Source organism: Orcinus orca, chromosome 5 (assembly GCF_937001465.1).
Source record: "Orcinus orca chromosome 5, mOrcOrc1.1, whole genome shotgun sequence".
NCBI lineage: Eukaryota > Metazoa > Chordata > Mammalia > Artiodactyla > Delphinidae > Orcinus > Orcinus orca.
In genome coordinates, this window is record NC_064563.1 from 149,084,971 (window position 1) to 149,109,897 (window position 24,927).

The 24,927-nt window shown below is 46.3% G+C and overlaps 1 protein-coding gene across 24 annotated transcripts in view; it reads left to right on the forward strand.

The window, feature by feature from the left end:
- DIP2A (disco interacting protein 2 homolog A) overlaps positions 1-24,927 on the forward strand; it is a 95,368-nt gene that overhangs the window by 19,785 nt on the left and 50,656 nt on the right. For 15 of the 24 annotated variants that reach the window (XR_004480546.2, XR_004480545.2, XR_004480544.2 and 12 more), the window contains exons 2-8: positions 191-262; positions 5,046-5,165; positions 9,227-9,346; positions 10,413-10,640; positions 14,864-15,001; positions 22,007-22,126; positions 23,250-23,447. Coding sequence is in view for 18 of the 24 variants with exons in the window: in XM_033418547.2 (XP_033274438.2) it covers positions 191-262; positions 5,046-5,165; positions 9,227-9,346; positions 10,413-10,640; positions 14,864-15,001; positions 22,007-22,126; positions 23,250-23,447 (996 nt within the window). In the remaining 6 variants the exon portion in view is untranslated. Of the gene's footprint in view, positions 1-190; positions 263-693; positions 4,048-5,045; positions 5,166-9,226; positions 9,347-10,412; positions 10,641-14,863; positions 15,002-22,006; positions 22,127-23,249; positions 23,448-24,927 lie in introns of those variants that run through there. The other 9 variants (XM_033418534.2, XM_012539061.3, XM_033418550.2 and 6 more) reach the window with 7 other exon arrangements.

Consider the following 24,927-nt stretch of genomic DNA (forward strand, 5'->3'; position numbering starts at 1 on the left):
TCTGTCGATAGCTTGTTCCTTTTTACTGCTGATTAGCATTCCACTGTGTGGATGCATCATGCTTTCTTTATCCAATCACCAGTTGAAGGACCTAAGTGTTTCCAGTTTTTCCATTATGAATGAATTTTTAATTAAAAAATTTTGGGAACTTCAGAAGAAATGTAATTCTATTTTTCCATTGTTGTTTTAGGTGACATCACTCAAAAAGGATATGAAAAGAAAAGGGGAAAGCTGCTTGCACGTTATGTACCACTCGCTCAAGGTAAGGTCAGCACGCGTCTCGTAAAACCGATTTAAAATTTGATTTTAGAGCTTGACATTGGTAGTTTCATATTTTATTGAGAAAGTCTGGGCAAATAGCATGTCTACTATAAGATTATAAAATCCAAAGGCATAGAGTATAATTTATATCTCTGGTTTGGTGTAGATTTCATTCCCAAATAGGATTTCTTTTATTTTTATGATCATAGACCATGATTATTTTTATGGTTTTAGTAAGGAACATTTTCTTACTTAGGTTTGGAACAAATATTGTAAAGATGTCAGTTCTTCCCACCTTAGATTGATCTGTAGCGTGCACATTCAGTGTTTCAACAGAGTTGTTGGGGGTGGAATTTAACGAGCTAATTTTAAAATTTATGTACAAGTTTGGGACTTCCCTGGCAGGCCGGTGGTTAAGACTCTGCCCTTCCACTCCAGGGGGCGCGGGTTCGATCCCTGGTCAGGGAACTAAGACCCCATGTGCCGTATGCGGCACAGCCAAAAAAAGAGAAAGGTTTATTAAAAAAAATGTATATACAAGTTTAAAGGGCCAAGGGATTCAAAATATGATAAGAAAGAAGAATGAGGTGGGAGGATTTGCTGATTAGGGTACGAAGAGTTAATATCAAGCCATCGTCATTAAGACAGCCTGGTTTGGCACAAGGGAAGACGGCTAGAATGCAGAGCAGATCATGGGCCCAGACAGACATGCACCGCTGTGGAGACCAGGCTTATGGTGGAGGTGGTGTTGCCGCTCCCGGTGCTGGCACAGTTCCTTAGGACACGGAAACCAGATATTAAGGGCCTAAATGAGAAAGGCAAAAATTATAGCACCTTTGGAAGATCACACAGGAAAACTGTCACCATCTCTAAATAGGAGGGATTTCTCAAGTCCCTAAAGGTACCAATAAGCAGCAACTGTAAAGAAAAAATTGGTAAATCGGGGTGTGTTAAAGTTGAGAATTTTATTCTATCACAAGTCCCCATGAAGAGACTAAAGACAAGCCACAGCGTGGGAGGAGATAACCCCACCACAAATAACAGGAAAAGGACTAGTTTTCCGAGCCTGCAAGGCAGCAGCGTCAGCAGAGCCCTTTGCGATAGTGGGAATGGTCTGTAGCTCCACTGTCTGGTACACTGACCAGTTGCCACGTGTGGCCCCTGAGCAGTTGAAGTGTGGTGGTGTGACTGAGAGACTAAATTTTTAATTTAATTTTAATTAATTTCAACTTTAAAGAGCCAGAAGGTCCCCCAACATGATTTTTTAAAAAGCCCAGTAGGAAAATGGAGGAAACCCTAATAGCCGGCAAGCAAACGAAAAGATACTTACCTAAGCTTGGTAGCAGTCAGAGAGATGCACATTAAACCTTGGGCTGTTGGAGAGGATTCAGATGGGTGTGCACAGCTCGTGGGACCTGGCAGAGTTGAAGAGGTGCAGAGGCAGCCGGCAGCTCTCCTTCAGGGACACGCATGCCCTGGAGAAACTCTGGATGCCTGCACCCTGTTCTTGTTCTGTGCACAAGAATGTTCATTGTTTTCCCTCAACTGCCAGGTGCTCAAACATCCATCAGCAGGATGCATACGTGTGTCAGCAAGGATGAATCTCATAAACGTAACGGGGAGTGATAAAACGATTACACGGGAATATAGCCTGTAAAACTAAAAAAACCACCGAACTGCCATTTCTCAAACCTTTTTGTAGCTGGTAAAGAAAGAAGAGGTGGGAAGTGGTCTTCCCTGAAGTGAGTGTGGCATTTACGTGTGTGTGGAGTGAGACTGGAGGGGGCCACAAGGAGCTCTAAGGCACATGAGTGTTTATTTCTTAACTGCTGCAGTTGTTACATTGAGTTTTTTTCTGTATAATAATTTTTGAACTGAATACATGCTTTATTCTGCCTGTATCGGTACGATATATTTTACAATAAATCAGTAACAAGAAGAATACTGAGGAGGTGCTTTATGTACTGACATTCATCCATCAAAATAAAGGAAAAACAAGTAAAATTGAGTACAATTGGAGGAAACTATTAAAGAAAACATCTTGAAGCCCATTTGCCAGGCATCAACAGCAGCTGTCCAACGAGGCGTTCATGTGACATCGTACTTCCTTTCCTCAGCGGCAGCCATGCCCGCCATGCCACTTCCAGGCCCTCCGTCGGGGTGGCCAGTGCCTGTGCAGCGCCACAGACAGACAAGGCAGGCGAGTGTTAGAGAGCGCAGCATGCCATCCTTGCACAGGTGCTGTTATTTTATACCTTGAAAACCTAGGTGACTCCTTACTTAGCTATTAGAATTAGTAAGAGCTTTGGTTTGATAGGAGACAGATATGCAAGAATCAATAACTTTTCTCTGGCAATATTGCTCTTTATAAAACAACTCACGTTCGTAATGGCAATAAACTATCAAATGTTTTTAATACATTTAGCAAGAAAGCCACAGGACCTATGTTAGGATCATGCAGTCCGTTTGAAAGAAATAACCAAGACCCTAAAATATGAAGAAATATACCAATATCCTAAATGGAAAAATTTAATATTATAAAAGTAGTAGTTTCCAAATTAATGTGTGAACAAAATGTAGTCCATTCTGAATACCAGTGGCTGATTTTTTTTTCCTGAAACCTGGCATTGGAAGTAATAACCCACTTGAAGGAGAAAAGTTCTTCAAGTAGCCAGTACATTTTTGGGAAGGAGCCAGTGAGAAAGGCCTGGGCTTCATGGTGTTCAGCCCGCTCGCTTGCACTTTCTAGTCCCAACCGCAGGGCGTTGGTGGACGGTGTGGAAGGCCCAACAGTGTAAGAGAGGGGCATCTAGAAACGATTCGGGACAATTCAAAGGAGGGAAGATTTATTTAGTAACCGGCGCCATCCCTTTGGAGGCAACAGTGGGACCCTCTTCCTCTCCACCATTAGCGAACGTAAGCTTTAGAAGGATTAAAGCTCTAAATATGTTTGTAATTATAAAATACTACAAAACTCCAGAGAACATTTGAACAACCTTCGAGTGGGGGTTACAAGATAGGAGACCTGGAAGAAAAACAGGTTATGATTGTCTCCCTAGAAATGAAAACTGCAGAGTGATTGCGACCAGCCGGCCATGGCCTGGGGGGCGAGCACAGCCCAGGGTGGTACCTCCAGCTGAGCTGAGGCTTCCTGCAGGTCACTTGGGGGGGCTCCTTAGCTGGATAGAATTAACAGAAATTCAGAGAAGAGGACATACGGATGGGCAATAAACAGTAAAGTATGTTCAACCTCCCTAGCAGACACGGGAATGCAAATTAGTGAACCATTTTTCTCCTGTCAGATTGGCAAAATTCTAAACCTTATAACATCCATCGCTGACAAAGACGTGGGGAAATAGCACATTGCGGGAGTGCGAATTGCTGTGACCTTTCTGAGAAGTTCTCTCTTGATACCTGTTAAAAATATACCTACTCTTATCCAGTGATTTCCCACTGGGCTTTGTATCTTCGTTGAATAAATGAATCGATCTCAATAAAAGCACTGTATTTTGGAGTAAAACTGTAAGGATGTCCATATGCATATATGTCACTTAGCAGCATGCCTGGTTATAGTCTGTAACACGTACGATTCTGTGTTCTCTGTTACGGACTCTAAAGAAATTTTATCCAGTCACAAGAAGCAAAAAGCCAGAAGCAGTGCTGACCAGTATTGCTGTATGTCGCGTATGTGTATGTGTGTATATGTTCACACTTTGAAGAGCTGAACATGGATTTCCAGGGGGTGTCGCTGTCCTCTCGTGCTGCATAACTAACACCCCAAACCTGGTAGGTAAAACAACAGCAAGAGCAGCGCTTTGCCCCCAAACCTGCAGGTTGGCCTGGCTCGGAGGGCAGCTCCTCCCTGCCTGCGGAGCCAGAGCTGGTGTTCTGGGGGCTCCTCAGTCACAGGGGTGGCGTCGGTGCCGGGAGGCTTGGGCAGCCGAGCGCCTGTGGCCCCCGTCCCCTCTGTCCTCTCTGTGTGTCGTCACAGAGAGCTGGGGGCCAGGTGGCCTTTCACGAGCAGCGTTGGAGGTCAGGACCCACCCGGGCCCAGGTGGGGATAGGCTGCTGCTTTTGGGGCAGTGGTAAGGGCTGGGGGCCCTGGAGGTGATTTTTCGGAGATGTCTTGAAACAAAGGCTAAAACACTGAACAGATTATTTTGTTGAAGCCCAGCTGAAGGCTTCACTTTGTGCTCTTCTCAGATACCAGCAAACTAGGGCTCAGCCCACACTGGCTGCATGCTCGTGCGCCGTGGCACGTGGCGTCCGAGGGCCTGGGTGTCGGGGCTGTGGGCATGAGAGCCCGGGGGGCTGCGACAGGGCGTGGAGAGCTGGCCGGCCGCCCGTCGGGGTTGGTTGGCACCCGTCTTCATCCCTGTGTCTGAGGGTGGCTGGCGACACCCCCAGTGATGGCTTTGTGGGCTGTTTCCCACTGGGCTTGCTGACACCAGGGACACTGAAGGGGAGGGAGAGCCGGCCCTAGAGAGCCGGCCCTGCGTGCGCACGTGGCCAGCTCGGGGCCCAGGACGGCTGGGTGCCGGTGGGCAGTGAGGCCGCGGGGCTGCGCTGGGCTGTGGGTGGTGGGACTGGAAGCGGACATTGATGTCTACGCCCTGACCTCCAAATTCAGGGTCTTCTGGCGTTGGGGCCACCACAGCGTGCGTGGTCGTGCAGCGGGTGCTGTGCAGCAGTGGACGGGAAGCGTGGGCTGTTTTACATGGGTTTTTCCATGATTGGAAAAGCAAATTGTTCACAGCAGGTGCTCCTGTAAAACTGTGTTTCAGGAGTAGATCCATCCCTACAAGCAGAGACTAGGATCCCCGGGCCCTCACAAGCCACGGCCCCCGCGCCGGAACAGCAGAAGATGAGGCCCAGCCACGCCCGGGATGAGCGCTTCAGGTCAGGTAGGGACCAGAGGCCTGCAGGCCTCTGCTCGGACACCACGTCTCCGCTGAGGAAATTGTTTTCTTTCTTTCTTTTTTTTTAACTTTTTATTTTATATTGGGGTATAGCCAATTAACAATGTTGTGATAGTTTCAGGTGCACAGCAAAGCGACTCAGCTGTACATATACATACATGTATCCATTCTCCCCCAAACTCCCCTCCCATTCGGAAATTATTTTCACTTGAACCATAACTTACCACATCATATTTTTCAAGAAAAAAATATAACTTCCACATAATATAGTATGTTTTAATGTAGCCTGGAGTGTAAGTGTTCTCTTCTTAGGGGATGCTTATAGGAATCTCAGGAGAAAGCTAAATCTTCCTTCCCCCATTAGAATAATTTCTGTAAATGTTTGTGTCCATTTTTCTACCTAGATCTTTGGGGTTGGTATTGGTGGATTTGTGCATCAAGAACCGCTTTACTACTGTAGGTGTTTTAGTATTTTTTTCTTTCTCTAATTTTGGAGATTTCCTTCTAATTAGATTTCTGCCACTCTGTCAGTGCTTTTATAAATATTTAAATTTGTCTCTGATATTTTATTTGAATCATCAGGACATCCATTGAAAAAATTTGTGCTTTCAATTATAGATTACATATGGATAACTTTTGAACACTCTTTTGCCTGTTTAACATTTTCACCATTGTGTGATTGTATATTTCCTTTGTATTTAAACTCTCTCAGTAAACCTTTGTATAAAGAAAAACTTTCAAGAGAGATAAAGAAATGGCCGTTTTGTTTTAAGAATACCTAAAAAGAATGTTAAGTTTTTAAATGTTATGTCAACATGGGAGTGTGATGAAGTGATTTGAGAAATTTTGATCAGATAATTGCTTACCAATTTAATATACATTTTTAAAAACTTCCTAACGCTGATAATAGTTTCTTTTCTGATTACATAAGTGATACATGTAACATAGGATATTAGAAACGGCCCCATCAACATTCCACTGATACCATCTTCTTTAGCCCTGGGTACAAAAGCACACGCATGTACACGCACCGTAAGTAGGGTCACCAGAGGTCTCCTTCCTGTCCCTGCCTGTCCTCATCTCCCCGCTCCCTGTCCCACCTCCATTTCCATGTAACTGACGTTGATGACCTGCTTTCTGCCCTTGTGAACTGTATCTGGTTCTCATTCTTTACTTTCTGAAAACAAGACTTTTATCATTAATGTGCTTTGCTCATATTTTCCCTAAGGCTTTGTCTTCTCTTTGAACTCTCTTACAGTGGCTTTTGTAGCAGAAGTTTTTAATTTTAATGAAGTCCAGCTTATCAGTTCCTTTTCATGAATAGTGCTTTTGTTCTCACATCTAAGAAATCTTTGCCAAACCCAAGGTCACAAAGATTCTTACCTGGGTTTTCTTCTAGAAGTTTTATAGTTTTAGGTTTTAGCTTTAGGTCTATGATTTAGATTTTAGTTAATTTTAGTATGGTTCAAGGTATGGCGCACAGCTTACTTTTTTGAATGTGGTAATCCCGTCGTCCCCGATGCCCTTGCTCCTTTGTCTAAAAGCGGTCGCACGCATGTGTGACTCTCTTTCTGGACTCTGTTCTATTCTGTTGATGTATTCGTCTGTTGTTATGGCAGAGCCGGCTCTCTTAATGGTTGTAGCTTAACAATCATGCGTTCACATCAGTAATGTTATTCCTCCAAGTTTATTCCTTACTGTTGTTCCCTTGTATATACTGTGCCTTTTTTCCCTCTAGTACTTTTAAGATTTTTCTCTTTGTCACTGGTTTTGAGTGACTTGATTATGATGGGCCTTCGTGTAGTTTTCTTTGTTTCTTGTGCTTGGGGTTTGTTGAGCTTCTTGGATCTGTTGCTTTATACCCTGTAATGTTGATATTGTCTAGATTTTGAGTTGTTGGTTGTCTTATCTGTACTTAGGTTTTTGTTTGTTTCTAAGGCAGCAGTAACGTTTAAGGTGTGTGCTCAGCCCGTCACAGCCAGATCTCTTGCAGGGGCTCCTAGGTTTGTCTCTCTCCTGAGCACTGTCTTTCATGAGTGTTTTCGGTTGTATGTCTGGGAGTATTTTTATTAGACCCTCAAGTTTAAATGATACTTTGGCTGGATATAAAATTCTAGGTTCAACACTCGTTTCTTCAGCTGTGTTGCTTTCTTGCACCCAGTGTTTACTCCTGAGTAAAGTCAGTCTGTTTCCTGAGCCTTCAAGATGATTTGCTCTTTCTCTCTGGGAGCTTTTAGGATTGGCTGGCTGTCTTTGATATTTGTAAATTGTACTTTAATACGCCTAGGTGTGAATTTTTCATCTTTCCTGATAGTACCCTATGAGCCATTTTACTATAAGGTTTCTAAATGCTTTAAAGACGTTTTGTTGGGGAAAATTTGAACACGTACAAAAGTGGACTTGGTGGTGTGATGAGGCCCAGACTCGTCCAGCCCCCACAGTTCCTGCCGTGCTCAGGCTCAGTCTTGGCTTCTTCATCAATCCCCTGCTTCCTCCCTTCCCATGTGATTTTGAAGCACATCTCAGAGATCATGTTATTTCATTTAGAGGGCATAATATTCTTGGCTTCTGTATCTGAAAAGAATGCATGTTATCTCTAAAAGATAATGCCATTGTCACAAAATAATTAACAATAATTCCTTAGTATCAAATACCCAAATGTTCCTGTGGTTTGAAAAAAAAAAACAGTTTGTTTGGACCCAGGATCCAAATGTGGTTTCACATACCTCAGGTGGCTGATGTGTGTTTCCACCTTTGATAACTCGGTCTTGGGGCCTGGGCTGTGGTCCGGCGGCTCCATGGCTCCAGCAGGTCACTTAGGGTTCTGTGTTCTCTCATCAAGAGGCACTGCAGGCCTGAGTCTCTCTCCTACTTGGGATGCTGGCAGACCCATTTGTTCATTAGGGTGGCAAAATGGCTGGACTGCTTCTATGGAGAGAAACTTGTGCTCGCTCACCACAGGGCACAGGAGAACCTGGAGAAACGCTCAATTCTTTCCATCTGTTTACTCCTTTTTAAAATAATGGGTTAGGTCACCGGCATCCTCCAAAGGCAGCCAATTACTTTTGCTTCCTCTCTTCCTTCCTTTCTTTTCTTTTATCTTGTTTTTTAGCATTGTAGTTGATATTCAGACCTTCCAGCATTTATCCTTGGTGGTGTTCCAACTGCCCCATCTTTATGAGCCTTTGGGAGCGTCTCCACATCGGCTCTGGCATTTGGGTCACTGGGCCGTGTACTTACGGCTGTTAGGATGCAATGCTCCAGGCTCCCCTGTGTGCTCCCTGCCCCCACCCTAGAATCCACCATGTCTCAGGGTGCTTGCAGTGAGGATGGTACTTTAAGACCACAGTCTGGGTGGTAGGGATGCTCATTGCTATTGGGCTTGTCATCATTCCTAGACATTGTTAGGGACAGAGGTTAAGACATACTATCTAAAGATAAAATGCCACATGTGTTCATGCTGATAATTTTCACTCAGATTCAGGACTGCAGGGTTTTCCCTCACTTTTGGTCTCTGTTTGTGTCTCTTGTTTCCCTCACGAGTGTCTTGGTCTCCAGGGAGGGGCGATGGAGCGAGACCGTCAGGCCCCTCTTTGTTTGCTCTCTCACACTCGACCACAAGCGTGGCAGTGTGGCGGGGCCCCTGTGACCACCGGCAGCAAGACTGCAGGAGAGCCTGCGTTCCCTGTGCGGTTCTGCCGTCCTGGGGCTTGTCTGGGGTAGCGGCTTGACGGTCTGACCACAGGGCTTTAGCGCCACTTGGAGTGGTTTGTGCCACAGTCAGAGCACATTAGGTTCATGTTTCATATTATTTTCAGTTTGGAGGATTTCTTCTTTTTGATTTAAATCTGAAAATATTTCCAAAGTCAAATCTACAAGCCGAGGAATATTTATGGAAATCTAGGACCAATGTGTGGGACCCACGTGTAGGCTGAGCTTGTGTTCCTTTTACACTCAGTGAAAACAAATAAAGACGTGAACCATGGTTTTGTTACTTCATAAGGAATCTTGTAACACGTGTTTTTGTTGCTGTTCTTTCCGTGCAGATGTTCATACCGAGGCCGTGCAGGCAGCTTTGGCCAAATACAAAGAGAGGAAGATGCCCATGCCTTCCAAGAGGCGCTCCGTCCTCACGCACATGGCCGTGGAGGCCTACACACCCCCAGGTACTGGGCAGGGTCACGGTGGCCTGGGAGGGGTTTCCCGTTGGGGCGGCACAGCCTCCGACTGTAGTGAAGAGTGTGGGGGGGGGGTGGGGGGGGTGCAGGCTTGCTTTCTACAGGACATCTGTGTATATTTTAATTTTTTCACTAAGATGCAGTTTGTGTCTTTTAGTAAAGAGAGGAACCTGGAGTACGTACTTCATGGAATGACAGAGTTCCCTGAATTCAGAATTCTAAAATTATTCTCATCTCACTAGCTATTACTTGTTTTGTTGTTACCAGGCCTTAAATGGGAAAGAATAAGGCTATTTGGAGGGTTATTTATTTTGTTATTGTGCTTTTGTTGTCGTGACCATTAGAAATGAAAACTTTTACGTGGAGTCTCTCTTCAGGATAGTTAGTATGTCTGAAGTTTCTTTGAAAACCCTGTCCAGGTGCTTGAGAGCACGAGGCTGCTGCCTGTCTGGTTATTTGAGTCACGAAACTGGTGACGTGCATGTTTGGTTTGAAGACATGGTAAAAAACCAAACACACCAGGTCTGCAAGATAAGCAGAGCGTTTTGGTGGTGCTTCCTCACTTACAAAAAAAGTCTTAGAAATGGCCGTCAAATTCTTGTTTCTACTGAGTATAACCATAGATACTACCCAGTTTTTAAAGAACTTACTGGTAACTGTGAAACCCGTGATAAAATGCAGTCTTGCTGACTGGTTGAAACCAGAGCTCACCTCACTTTCCTTGCCCGAGGCGGTGGTCTCAGGCAGGGGCTCTTTTCAGAGCTCAGTCACGTCTGCTGAAGGGAGGCAGGTGCCCTGGGGGTGGACTCCCGGGACCCCACAGCACGCACTGAGGCCGTCAGGCTTGCGGCTGGCTGTGCCTCCGGGCGTGGCGCCCCGAGACCGAGCCTCCAGGGGAGCCCGGCCGCGGGGCTCACGGCCGGTCAGACGCAGGCCCTCGTGGACCCGCGGGCGCGGCTGTGCAGGGGCCCAGGGCACGGGCCGGCTGGGGCCAGTGGGGACTCCGCCCCGGAGGACGCCCCCCTCATGCCTGTCCTCGTTATTCTGACCACAGACACGTCGTCCGCCTCAGAAGACGAGGACTCTTTACAGCGGCCCGGGCGACTGGCCTCCGCGCCGCTCCAGAGCCACGCCGGTGTCGCGCCCTGGCTCGACCAGGCCGTTCAGGGCTCGCCCGCCTCCTCCGCCGCATCCTGCACCTCATCTCACCCGGGAGGGCGGCCTGCCGCCGTGCCCAGTGCCGCCGCCGTGCCCGCAGGCCCCGCGGCCCTCGCCCGCGTAGGTCGGTACAGCCGCAGGGGCCCCTCCAGGCAGGGGAGCCCCCGCGCCCAGCCAGACCCACCTTCTCCTTTTCCTACGGAAAATGTCCTTTCAGTAGCAAAAGTGGTTCCTGATGCTTCTGTGGTTTGGCAGCCCCAGCCAGACCCTGTGGCTTGTGGGCCTCCCCCGGGGTCCCTGATGAGTGCCTGGTGTTTCCGCTCTGGAGGCGGCGGCCTGCACAGGTGGACAGTCCCTGACGATCGGGGGCCTGCCACCTGCACGTGGTCCCCGCCCTTGCTCCTTCCTTGTGTGTGCAGCTGGAGCCCTCGGTTGTCCCTGCACTGGGCATCCCAAGGCGGGGCTGGGGCTGCAGCCGCCGTCCGGCCTTTCTTCCTCCACGTACCAGGGTTAGACAGCCCTCAACCTGAAAAGAGATGTCAGTCAGAGCTCAGTCATACGGGTGCCCAGACCTTTTCCAAGTCACCCAGCCCTTTAAACTACATTAACCTTAGGGGCTTCCCTGGTGACGCAGTGGTTAAGAATCCTCCTGCCAGTGCAGGGGACATGGGTTTGAGCCCTGGTCCGGGAAGATCTCACGTGCCACGGAGCAACTAAGCCGGTGTGCCACAACTACTGAGCCTGCGCTCTAGAGCCCGCAAGCCACAACTACTGAGCCTGCACTCTAGAACCCACAAGCCACAACTGAGCCCTCGTGCCACAGCTACTGAAGCCCACGTGCCACAACTACTGAGTACATATGCCACAACTACTGAAGCCTGGGCGCCTAGAGCCCGTGCTCCGCAACAAGAGAAGCCACCGCAATGAGAAGCCCGCACGCTGCAGTGAAAGTAGCCCCTGCTCAACGCAATTAGAGAAAGCCCGCGCACAGCAATGAAGACCCAACACAGCCAAAAATAAATAAATAACATTAATCTTAGAAAGGAAAACATTGCAAGCCTTTCACCATTTAAAGTCATTTTTTTAAAAGCAAAACTAGTAACGTAGCTGGCATGCAAAGCCCATATACATTCTTGCACGAGTACCTTAAAAAAGTGTACTTCTCAGATGGTGCATCAGTATTGCTGGGGTCATCTGAACACCCTCTTCCTTCCAGGTGTGGAGGGAAGAGCTAAGTTGCGTGATTGCAGCCTGCCTGAGACCACACAGCTGGCTGTGCTGGAGCCAGGGCTGGCCCACAGTTTTCTGATTCCTGTTCATTTTCTTTGCTGTTAGCTGCTGTTCTGCTAAAACCAAAATGGTGCATCAGAGGTGTGCCCATGACTGGCCAGTGTTTTGGGTGGGGTCCCAGTGGGTTAACACCCCCCAGGCAGGCCCAGGTCTCAGGTGCTGAACTGCTTTTATGTAAGATCTTGGTCATTGGGCTGGACTGGGCATTGTAAGTGACTGACGTCTTCCATCTCTGGCCTCTGTGGGCCCATCAGGGATGCTCTTTGTTTGTCATTGGCTGTGTCACTGCAGACGTCTGCACATTTCTGTGGAGCTCGTGCTGTGAGTCTTGGGTGAGAACTCATGACGCCTCGACCTGCTTCCGGCAGGTGGAGGAGGCTCCAAGACCGCTGGGGTCGGGCTGTCAGGACTGTCCTGGGGAGTTTGCGTTACGAGAAAAGGCTCCTTTGGAAACAGCCTGCCAGGATTGTTTTGGTAGCTTTCCTGGGGGTCCTAAAATGGCTGGTGTTTATAGCCCACCTGCCCTCACGGGGGTTTACAGTGGAGAGCTTGAAAACAGCTTGAGATGGATATATTTTCCTGTTTGTCACGGCGATTTCACATTTTGGAAATACACAGGTACCTCCAGTGTGAGGAAAGCAGTAGTGTTTGAATGTTCTCTTCGCTTAGTTCAGCTTCCCGAAGCTCTCTTCTGCGTTCGACGGTGAGGGGAATAGGTTAGAGTTTGCTTGTATCAGCCATTGCCGAGCTGTCGTAAACACAGCTTCCTGGTGGGTTAGAAATAGAAGCATATTTAGCGTGAGAAACTGACCACAGTTCAGAATGTTTAAGCAGACAGCCCTCGACTCCTCAGGGTTGTGGGATGTTTTGAACGTAAGGTGTGTTTGAGTGGGCGTCTCCATCCCCGGAAGGTCCTGGCTGTAAAGACGTACAGGCGGGTTTGTCACCTCTGTGGGTGGAGGACTCCTGGTGTGCAGCTGTGGCTGAGGCCACTCTTCTCGCGTCCTGCTCGCCTGGCCTTACGTACACATTGTGTGATTCGTTCTGGTAGATTCTAAACATCTTAACTCGGGCTCTACTTGATACCTTACTGTTGTTTGTAACCTTCATATGCTACCTGTTTGACCTGAATTTTTAAATCTGAAAAATACTCCATTTCCCTCTCCTTGTTATAAAAACCACCCTTTGTTTTAGTTTCTGACACTAGAGCATTCTTCAATTTGGGCTAAGGAAAGAAGTGTAGAAAGAAGATGACTGTAAAAAATTGGAGGCAGAAAATGTTAGGTAAAGGTAATTAAAAATATATATCATTTTCAATTTTGGGTTAGGAAAATCATATACATAAAACATTTGGACACAAAGTAAATACCTATATTTAAAAGCAGTACGTTTAATTACAGTAGTTCAGTTTTGTTTTGTTGTAAATTTATTTATTTATTTATTTATTTTTGGCTGCATTGGGTCTTCGTTGCTGTGCACAGGCTTTCTCTACTTGCGGCGATTGGGGGCTACTCTTCGTTGCGGTGCGCGGGCTTCTCATTGCGGTGGCTTCTCTTGTTGCAGAGCACGGGCTCTAGGCGCACGGGCTTCAGTCGTTGTGGCTCGCAGGCTCAGTAGTTGTGGCTCGTGGGCTCTAGAGCACAGGCTCAGTAGTTGTGGCGCGCTGGCTTAGTTGTTCCGCGGCACGTGGGATCTTCCCGGACCAGGGCTCCGACCTGTGTCCCCTTCATTGGCAGGTGGATTCTTAACAACTGCACCACCAGTAAGTCCTAGTAGTTCATTTTTATTTTGAGTGTAGTTTGCTTATTTTTATGCAGCTATTTAAGAAACTACTTTGTAGTTGAGGTTACCATTTGTACCTTTTTTCATTAATAACTGTTAAAATCACTTTTTTTTTTTTTTTTGCTAGATTTGGAAGGGCAGGGAAATTCCTTTTTAAACTGAAAGAACTTTGTGATAGGCGTACTTTAAAATGCTAATTTCATTAATATCAAGCTTTTTCAAGGGTTGTGAAAACTCTTGTCAAAAAGTTACGTTTTTCCAGGTGGTGTTTTCTGCTATGTTAATAGTGAGTTTGTGTTTTTCTGCCACATAATTTCATCTTTCTACATATTTTTAAAAATTCTTAGATTGCATACTGCCTAGGTTATGAAATGATAGATAAATGATTGGCATTAAAAAATTTTAAGTATCAAGGTGCCATCTATGATGGTGGGAGCATTCATTTGAAGACTAAAGAGACTACAGATCAGTATCGATTCTCAAGAGTGGACGAGCGTCACGCTAGGTCCAGACTCGGTACTTTCCTGGTGGAAGGCTTGGTTGTAGCAGAGATGCTACAGCAGCTCTCAGCCAACCAGTATCCGAACAGATAAAAATGCCATACAGTGAAAACGAAACCCAGAGTCAACATTCAGACAGTGGGAGGAGTGACTTTAAACATTTTTTGTACCTGACATAGTTTGTCTTTAAATGTGACATTAATACATTCTGCCTTAAGAACCTGATTGCAGCCTCTTAATAGTGAGGCTTTTGAACTGGCAGTAGGGATAGTTTTTAATCTGTGTAGGTTTATTCTGTGAAGACTGCAAAGGTTCGTGTCTGCATGACAGCCAACTTGCCTTTTGGGGGCGTGGGGATAGTTTATAGAAGCCTGGCAATTTTTCTCATAATACAATGAAAAATGTTCCAACAACAATTGATTTAAAATGTGTTTCTGCTTCATTGAGGGAGATTTCTAAGTAAAACCTCATTAGGCCGTCGGGAAAGGCGAGTTCCTTGCACCGTCTCTGTGCCGTAGTTGGTGGTTCTGGTCTAGTTCCCTCTGAGAACTGGATGGCCACCTGCACGCAGTGCTGTCGGGCCATGTCTGGAGTTCAGAGTTCACAGGATCCGATGTGCCTCGGTCAACCGGAAAAGCAAAATGAGGCAGAATGCCCCATGCCTTGCTTAGAGCTCAGCTAGTGAAGCTTCAGCCGAATGGGGTTTAAACAGCAACTTAAGGTTAGTGCTCTTCTGAATTAACAGCACCTTTATTCTGGGTTTGTTTTTCAAAAGCAGATCTGCACTCTGCCCCTCCCGATGTCACTACAGGCCTCGCACAGCATCAGCACACCTACTGTGAGCGTCCACAGCTGGCTTCTATGAGAGGAGCCCCTCGGGGGGGCAGCAGGAGCGTCCTAGAGACGGCAGGTGGTGAGCATCCTCTCTTCCTTCTTTTGAGACAGCAGAGCACAGGTATCGGACCTCACCTTGGTGTCTTCAGTTTAGCAAACCTGAGCCAGCCATCAGGTATCATCCTGGTGCACTTAAACTGCCCGTGTGTATATCTTGCGGAGAAATAATCAGGAATAGCTTCGGAATTGGTCAGATGGGGAAAGAGGGGAGTAGGGAGGAGAAAGCCTTCACATTTAAATCAGACGCCCAGAGTTTGGATCTACGGTACTGTGGGAAAATGAGAAGCTGGGGAAGTTTCCTTTCGTGGACCCAGTAGGATGAGGGCAGCCCTGCCTGGGACAGCAGCCCCGCCTGGGACAGCAGCCCCTGCAGTCTCCCTCCTCAGCAGCCTGTGATCAGTGCAGCCATGGCTGGGCTGTCCCACATGCAGGCCCCGAGATGTCAGCATGAGTCTCGTCTCCTCATTTGTACTATTTCCTTTTGAAACAGTTTCCAGTATCTTTTATCAGAATCACATGGAGTTTTCCTTCCAATGTGCCAAATTTGAGTTAAAGAAAAATCCAGAGTATCTCAGGAGTGTTTTATGCTCCTGAGCAGTTGGTCAGATTTTGTTGAGGTCTTTCAACTCCTTGTTCAGGTGCAAGAGGAGAAACTAAGTCAACATGAAGCAGGCTTTACATTTGTTAGATAGATTTTAAAATTTTAATTTGTTACTCTCTAAATTTTCTTTTTTTAAATATTTATTTATTTATTTTTTGGCTGCGTTGGGACTTAGTTGTGGCACGTGGGATCTTTCGTTGCAGCACGCGGTGCGCGGGCTTCTCTATAGTTGCATCTTACAGGCTTAGTTGCCCCGTGGCCTGTGGGATCTTAGTTCCCCGACCAGGGATCAAACCAGCATCCCCTGCATTGCAAGACGGATTCTTAACCACCGCACCACCAGGGAAGTCCCTATTTAAAATATTTTAAGAACTTGGTTGAGGTATAAATGACATATTTTCTACTGCACATATTAACGTGTGTAATTTTATCAGCTTTAAGAGACATGTACACCGTGAAACCCCCACTGCAGCCAGCACACCCAGCGCTCCTGGAGGCTTCCTTCCTTGTATGCCTTTGTAACAGCTCCTTGCTGCCCTTTTTGGCTTCCCTCAGACAACCGCTGATTTACTTCCTGACACTATAGATTAGTTTGCACTTTCTAGGATTTTATATAAATAGAATCGCCCAGCATTTACTCTTTATTGTCTGACCTCTGCCACTCTGCAAAATGATTTCGAAATTCATCCATATTCTTGCATGTATCAACAGTTCATTCCCTTTCTTGATCTATTTCATCCTACAGATGCACCCTAGTTTATCTTTTCACCTACTGATGGATATTTGGGGTGTTTCCAGTTTTTGTCTATTAGAGGTAAAGCTGCTGTGACTATTCCTTTACAAGTCTTTGTGTGGGTATATCCATTCATTTATTTGGGGTCAATACCTAGAAGAAAACCTGGATCATATAGTAGGTTTATGTTTTAGCTTTTTAAGAAATTGCCAGACTGATTTCCCAAGTGGTTGTACCATTTTACATCCCCACTGTTAGTGATAAGAGTCCCAGTTCTGGGCTTCCCTGGTGGCGCAATGGTTGAGAGTCCGCCTTCCGATGCAGGGGATGCGGGTTCGTGCCCCGGTCCGGGAAGATCCCACATGCCGCGGAGCAGCTGGGCCCGTGAGCCATGGCCGCTGAGTCTGCGCGTCCGGAGCCTGTGCTCCGCAACGGGGGAGGCCACAACAGTGAGAGGCCCGCGTACCGCAAAAAAAAAAAAAAAAGAGTCCCAGTTCCTCCACATCATTGCCGAGAATTGGTATTGTCGGTTTTTAAATTTTAACCATCCTAATAGGTGTGTAGAGGTATCTCATTATAGTTTTAATTTGCATCTCCCTAATGACTGATGATGTTTAGCATCTTTTCATGTGCTTATTTGCCATCTATATATCTTTTTAGAAGAGTCTGTTCCAATCTTTTGCTTACTTTTTAAAATGTGTTGTTTGTTTTCTTACTAAGTTTTGAGAGTTCTTTATATAATCTAGATACAAGTTCTTTATCAGGTTTACAAATTGTACTTTCTCCCAGTCTATGGCTTGTGTTTTCATTCTCTTAATAGTGCCTTTCAGAGAGCAGAAGTTTTTAGTTTTGATGAAGTCCAGTTTACCATTTTTTTCTTTCATAGATCCTATTTTTGTGTTATATCTGAGATATATTTTCCTAACCCGAGGTCATAAAGGTTTTCTCCTATAGTTTTATGTTTTATGTTTAGGTGTATGATTCATTTTGAGTTAAGTTTAATATCAGTGCAAGGTATGAACCTAAGTTCACTTTGCTGTATATGGGTGTCCGGTTGTTCTAGGATCATGTAATACAAAGACCCTTCTTTCCCTATCCAGTTTCTTTGGCATCTTTAGTGAAGATCGGTGGACCGCATGTGAGAGAAGCCTGTTTCTGGGCTCTGTACGCTGTTCCACTGCTTTGTCTGTCCTTATACCGGTACCACACTGTCATGATCATATATGTATATGTGTGTGTGTGTGTGGGGGGGTTATATAATAGATCTTGAAATTGTGTACTGTAGTTTGTCTTCAACTCTTCTTTTCATGTAAAAAATTGCCTTAGCTATTCCAGTTCCTTTGTATCTTAATATATAGTTTAAAATCAGTTTGTTAACTTCTACCAGAATTCCTGCTGGGTTTTGACTGGTACTTCACTGACTCTCTAGATCAATTTGGAGAGAATTGGCATCTTAACAATACCATATGTTTCAATTGATAAATATGGTATATCTCTCCATTTACTTAGCTCTTCAAAAAAAAATTTCAGCACTGTTTTGTAGCTTTCAGTGTACAGGTATTGCACATGTTTTGTTAAAATTATCTCAGAATAGGGACTTCCCTGGTGGCGCAGCGGTTAAGACTCTGCGCTCCCAACGCGGGGAGCCTGGGTTTGATCCATGCCACAACTAAAGGAGCCTGCGAACCGCAGCAAAGGAGCCTTCCTGCCGCAGCTAAGGAGCCCACCTGCCACAACCAAGACCGGGTGCAACCAAATAAATAAATAAATATTTAAAAATGTGTACATTAAAAAAAATTATCTCAAAATACGTTATATTTTTTGATGCTATTATTGTACAAATGGTATTTAAATTTTTTTCCAGTTGTTTATTGCTCATCTAGAGAAACATAGTCGGTTCTTGTATATTGACCTTACATTAATTCTAGTAGTCTTTTTGGTAGATTCTGTAAGATTTCCACATGTATGATCATATTGTCTATGAATACCATTTTACTTTTCTTTCCAAATTGTTTGCCTATAGGAACATTCAGTTTCCTGGCTTTATTGCAGTTTCTAGGACTTGTAGTAATGTCAGTTAGAAATGTCAAGAGTGGACACAACTTGCCTCGTTTCCCATTTTAGGGGAAAGATCCGCTTTTCACTTTTTAATTGTGGTGTTAGCCATGGGTTTTTCATAGATGCTCTTCATCAGGCTGGGGACGTTCCTTTTTTTCCCCTAGTTTTCTGAAAATTTTTATCATGATTTTTGTTAAATGATTTTTAAAATGTGTTACACTCATCACATGGTTTTTCTTTCATAGTTTGTTAATATAGTACATTTCATTGACTGATTTTTGAAGATTAAGCCAAAGGTATGTTCTCAAGATAAACCCCACTTGGTTATGGTGTATTACCCCTCTTACATATTGTGGATTTGATTTACTAGTATTTTGTTAAGGATTTGTGTCTATGTTTGAGATAAATACTGGTCTGGGATTTTTGTCTGGTTTTGGTATCAAGATAATACTCATCTCAAATGAATTGAGCAGTGTTCCTTCCTCTTTTGTTCTCACGTCAGTTTTGTGTCTTTGGAGGAGTTTGTCCGTCTTGCCTCCGCTCCGCAGGTTCCCTCATTATGGGTTGGTGTGGGACCTGCGATGCTGTCCTGCCCGGTCCTGACACCAGCAGTTAGGGTCTCCTCACTCTTCATCTTAATCGTTCTAGCTAGAGCATTCACTGGATTTTGTTTATCTTTCAAAGAACCAGTTTTAGTGTAATTGTTTTTCTCTATTGTTTATCTTTTTTTTCTATTGCATTTATTTCTACTCATATATATTACTTCTTTCCTTCTCCTTACTTTGGCTTTCCTTTGCTCTTCTTCTTCCAGTTTCTTTATTTTAAATCCAGAATGTGTTTATCGGGAGGTTTTTCTGTTTGTCTTGATTCAGTTGCTGCCACGCCTGCCCCTCCCACATCGTCTGCTGCTTTCGTGATGGCAGAGACGGTGCCACGGCCCCAAATATTTACTCTCTAGCCCTTTAAGAAAAAGTTTGCCAGCTCCTAGTACAGGAAAATAAGCAGAAAATACAGACAATTCACAAAAAGAAATGTAAAAATAGTTCTTACACATGATGTTCATTCAGCCTTTTTCGCAATTAGGGAAATACACATTGTTGGTGGGAATGCAAAGCAGCTCAGCCTCTCTGGAAGAGCAGTTGGTAAGATCTGTGTCTGTGCTTCCATTTGGACCCAGCAGTGCCAGTGTAGGAGTTTACCCTGAATGCACACCTCTAAAAATAAGGAAACACGTGCACACGAGGTCGTTCATCGCAGCACTGTCTATACCTCCAAAATATTGGGAAGTACCTGTTATCCAAGCCTCTCAAACTGGTTGAATAAACCTGGTACATTCACACTGTGGCGGACCGCGCAGCTGCCAGGAGTAGCGAGAAGACCTTTATGACCTGGAATGAGGTGCTTTTCCGGGAGACATTAAGTGAAAAGGCGAAGAGTAAAGAAACGTTTATAGTACACCGCCTTTTGTGTGAGAAATAGGAAAATAAAGCAAGCATAAATCTACTATCTCTATAGAAGGAAATGCAGGAAGGATAAGCCAGAAAGCAGTGGGCTGGTTCAGCCCGCAGGTGCATGGGGTGGGGTGGGCAGAAGGACTTTAGGAGGGAGTGACATTTCTTTGAGTTTATCTTTTTATATAGTTGTGATTTTTAGAAGTACGTTCTACACATTCAAAACATAAACTTAATGGATGGAAGGAAGGGAAAAACCCTAAAACTGAAAGGAATTGTAAGTAAACAAACCTGATTGTATTTCCAAGAACTACGTAGCCACCCTTAAGAGGGTGAGGGGAGAGAGCTGACAGAGGTCAGTGATGGACACAGCACCCTCGGTCCGGGACGAGGCTGTGTAGGAAGCACAGAAAACCAATTCTGAACTCTTGTTCCTAGCTTTGTTTCTGTAGTGGTTTGGGTACAACAGTTGGAACTGATTCTGTATCTGTGATAGCACTGAGCGAAGGTGTTGGTGTTGGGAGCCAGGGTTCTCGCTGCAGAAGGAAGGCGCCCAGACGTGGAGCACAGCACTGGGGGCCCTGGCGTGGACTCGGGGCTCTAGGATAGAGACCTGTATCTGTTACGCGGCCCGTGTGCACATGTGTATTGTATGTGTAGGGGGTGTGCATATCCATGGGTACATACGTGTGCATGTGCACAGCATTCGTTCTCAGCTCCGTGTGCTAGAAGAAGAAAGACACGGAGCGGCAGCAGTGAGCACACCGAGGCGCCAGGTCTTGGCCTTCAGCACCTGTCCCTCTCAGGAGAACCAGGAAGGGAGGAAGGAAGTCAGGCGTCAGCCGTAAATGTCAGTGGACTGCTCAAGCTGGAAAGTAATTCAGCAACTGTTGCAGTAAACCTTGCCTCTGGCAGAACGACCAGCGGCTGTTAAATGGAGGGGGAGCTGGGTGAAGATCGGGATACTCGTGAGGTCCTGAAGTGTCTCCTCTCACGCTCTTATTGGTGGCACAAGCCAAAAATAGTACCGATAGTGGAGCCCTGCACGGCACATGGCCCGGGTGACAGAAACCTGCGTCTCCCGGAGGGTAGGTGGGTGTCCCGTGGGTCTGGACGTGATGCTCAGGTACTGCTTCAGCCAGGAATGCAGCATCTGACTTGAATCCTGAGAAAACCTCAAGCAAATGCAGGATGAGGTATGTGCTACTTAATGATGGAAAGAACTGGACTCTTTCAAAGTGCTGGTGTTGTAAAGGACAAGGGAGACTGCTGACCAGGCCAGTGAGTGCAGCTCTCGATCGCTGGCCCAGCCCTGGAGGAGGGAGGTGCCAGCTGCCTCGCGGTGCACGGGGGTGGCTGGGGCTCCAGGCCTTGCCCTCGCCTCCTCTGCCAGAGCGCCTGCTTGTGTTCCCACGTGCCTTTCCCTCAGAGCGCTTGTCACCGAGGCTGGTGCCCTGTTCCACCAGCACATGTACATATTTCTGCTGGGTTTTGTGCAGCAGACGGTGGCCTGTTTGAGGGCAGACTCTTATCTGTCTTGGCTGACTTTACATCTCCCGGAATGGCGTTCCTTAATAATTATGGAGGACACCAGAGAGCTTTTAGCTTATGTGGGTTATATCTCTGTATATTTACCATATTAGAAATTAAAACTAAAGATTTTTAAAAATATTTACTAACTCATTTAAAAATAACAATAATAAGCTCATTATCTCTTAACATAAGTAGCACATATTTATGAAAACAGTTCTAATACAACGAGATGCTGTGAGAAGGGTAGGCTTGTCTGCTGCGGTTGCTGGTCTCTCATAGCTGGCGAGAGAGCAGCGTCTGGGTGGGTTCCGTCTGCTGGGCGTCCCGCACTGTGTGGCCTCTGGAAACCTCCACTGTGCGCGTGTGAGAGAGGAGAGGGAAAGAGCAAATGGCGTCTATAATGTGACCCCTGAAAGGGTCTCGGGCACCCCCAGGGGTCCCTGAGCCACTCTGAAAACCGCTAGCTTAGAACAAGTTCTGGTTCCTGGAAGGCATTCAGTAAACATTTGTCAAATGAACTAATAAATTCCAAAATGGCCATTTGAGGGGGCCAACGCTTGGTTGGATTTACAAGTTCTGACGCACTCACGCGGGTGGTCTCTGGACCTGGGTTCCGCATCCAGCCTCAGTGCTCTCTTCCCGTGGCAGGTGTCCCCGTGAGCAGCAGAGTGTCCTCCAAGATCCAGCAGCTTCTTAACACCCTGAAGAAACCAAAGCGCCCTCCACTGAAGGAGTTCTTTGTGGATGATTTGGAGGAGGTGTTGGAAGGTGAGTGTCCCAACTCCGGCATACTAGTTTGTGCAGACAGGGCGGCCGTTACAGCTGAGGACACAGGCAAACGTTCTTCATATGTGGGTCAGACCCAGACTCTGTGGTCATCGTGTGTGGTGGGGACTTCAGCGTCACACATGACCTCGGGCTCTGTGTCAACAGCTTGTAGTTAAGAGACAGCGTCTCTCTGTGCCTCTGGTCCAGTGGTTAGTACTTTGTTAGAATACATCTAAGATTTCATTTTACTTCCATGATTTAAATTTTTATTTAAACTTTAAATCTGAAATACTTGTCTTCCCGTGGTTTTATTTATTTATTTATTTTCCCCTTGGTTTTAAATTATTATATCTTTAGCAAAGTTTGGGCTCTTTTTCAGGATTTTAGCCTCTCATTTATGAATGATATATATATTTAGAGAAAAAGAATAGACTTATTTTTTTTAATTACCAAGAAACAGAAAGGAGTATAAATCTGTAGAAAAGTAAGAGAAGTGAAGCCCCGTACAAGATAGCATCATGTGATGTGTGGCTGGGGCCTCGGGACACCAGGCCACCCCCTGCCCCCGGCCTTGCACCTCTGCTGTGCGGTAGTCCCACAGACAAGCTCTGGTGTCTCCTCCTACTTGGGGATTAGACATGGCTGTTAGGGCACGTCTGTGTAATCAGATCACGCCTTTCAAATTCAGAGTTCAATGCTATGAATGCTTTTTAGGAAGTCTTTCGTACATTTGGGCAAATCTTGATGACATATCCACTGGAAACGTAAGCGATTTTACTTTATTCTTTTCATTCAACGTGGTTTGAGCACCTAAACTGAAGTGGTTATTCTACTCTCATCCTTTATAAGTGGGGACACCTGCTTCACAGGTGCCTTCTGGGTGAAAGCCTGGGGGTCGTTGTAATCCTGGGGTTACAGTAGCCAGGATTCATCTTGATCCATGACTAGCTCTCTTTCCATCCTTGCTCAGTTGGTCTGTGACTGTTACAATGATGGGGAAATCTAATAGCCTTCTTATAATTGGTATTTTTAAGGAAGAAAAGTATAAAATGTGAATGCCTAACGGTAGAGTACGTGCCTGCTTCTGTGAAATGCTGCTTTTCACACTCGGTTTTGCTTGTAGTGCAGCAACCAGATCCAGGTCAGCCGAAGCCTGAGGGCGGCCAGACGGCGGTGCTGAAGGGGGAGCTGCTGGCCGTGGGCAGCACCTGGCCGCCGTCACTGCTGGCCACCTTGCAGCAGTGGGGCACCACGCAGCCCAAAGCCCCGTGCCTGACCGCCCTGGATACCACGGGGAAGGCCGTCTACACCCTCACCTATGGCAAGTGTCAACAGAAAGCAGCTGGGCGCTGGCTAGCTGTGAAATATTACATGTCGTACAACACAGACGTGCAGCTTGAGGACCATGAGAGAACAGATTCCTGACAAGCTGACACAGCTGGCAGGGAAACAGAACCTCGCATCCCCCCGGGGGCCCCTCCCGGGCCACTGCCCTTCCCCCACCGGGGGACCACTTCCTGCCTGGTGGTTTCGAGAGTTCACATCTGTGTGTGCATTTCTGAACAGTGGAGTTTAGTTTTGTCTCATTTTGAACTTTGGACAAGTGGCGTCAAGCAGTATGTGTTTTTCGTGTTTGGCATCTTTTGGTTCCATTCTACGTGTTTATGTAACACGAATCGCGTGCATTTGGCCGGACATGTTTTCACGGAGCACTCAGCCCCGAGGCACTTCTGGCCCCCAGGCCGGCGTCCCCCACAGCCGAGGCCAGCGCCCTGCTGACCGCTGGGTGTGAGCCAGTCCGAGGTGCTCTGGGCTGCGTCTTGCTCAGCGTTGTCTGAGGTTCATCCCTGTGCTGTGTGCTGCATGGTCAGTTCATGCTCGTTGATGGATGGTATCTCATTGTGAGAATGCAACGTCTGAGCTCAGCGGCAGGTGGGCGTCTGGGTTGTGTCCGCTCCGGGGCTGCTGCGTGTCAGGCTGTTGTGAACGTTCTCTGTGGGTCTGAGGTGGACGTGTAGGGGTTCGTGCTGCTGTAGGCGTAGGACTCGCACGTCAGCTTCAGGACGAGCTGGCGAGCTGTTTCCACAGCCCCCAGCCCTGGGGGAGGAGTCCCAGCACTGGATACTGTCTGTCCCCGTTCGCCTTCCTTGAGGGAGCATCGTGGTGTCCAGTGCCTGGTGCCGAGGGTGCTTCTAATGTGCTTACTGGCAGCTTGAACACCTCCTTCTATGAAGTACCCAGATCTTTGGCTCATTTTTCTGTTCGCTTGCTAATGCTTTTTATGTTTCAGATACACACCTTTTGTCCAGTACATGTTTTGCAAATATCTTCTTCCACCCTTTGCACTGCCTTTTAACACTTCTAATTGTGGCTTTAGAGGAATAAGAAACCTTAACCTAGGCTCAGGTTAATGTAGTCTGATTTATCTGTTTTCTCCGTTGTTTGTGCTTTCTCTTCTGTGTAGGAAGTCTTTGCCAGACCTAAGGTCACAAACGCATTCTCCTCCTCCGAGTCTTCTTCTGAAGACTCGTTCTACTTTTCACACTTGTTGTTATGATCCATCTACAGTTTAGTTTTGTGTATGGTGTGAACTTGGACTCATTTTCTCTCCTATGAATGGAATTGACCCACTATCATTTGTTGAGAAGCAGCCCTTCCCCCAGATATGGCTTTGTCATCCGTCAGGTGAAAACTGTACTTGTGGGTCTGTCCTCTTCACCATCCGCGCTTGCTGAGTTGCTGGAGCTTTACGAGTCTGTGTTGGATGTCAGTCCTCCAGCTGTGCGATTGCGCCTCAAGAT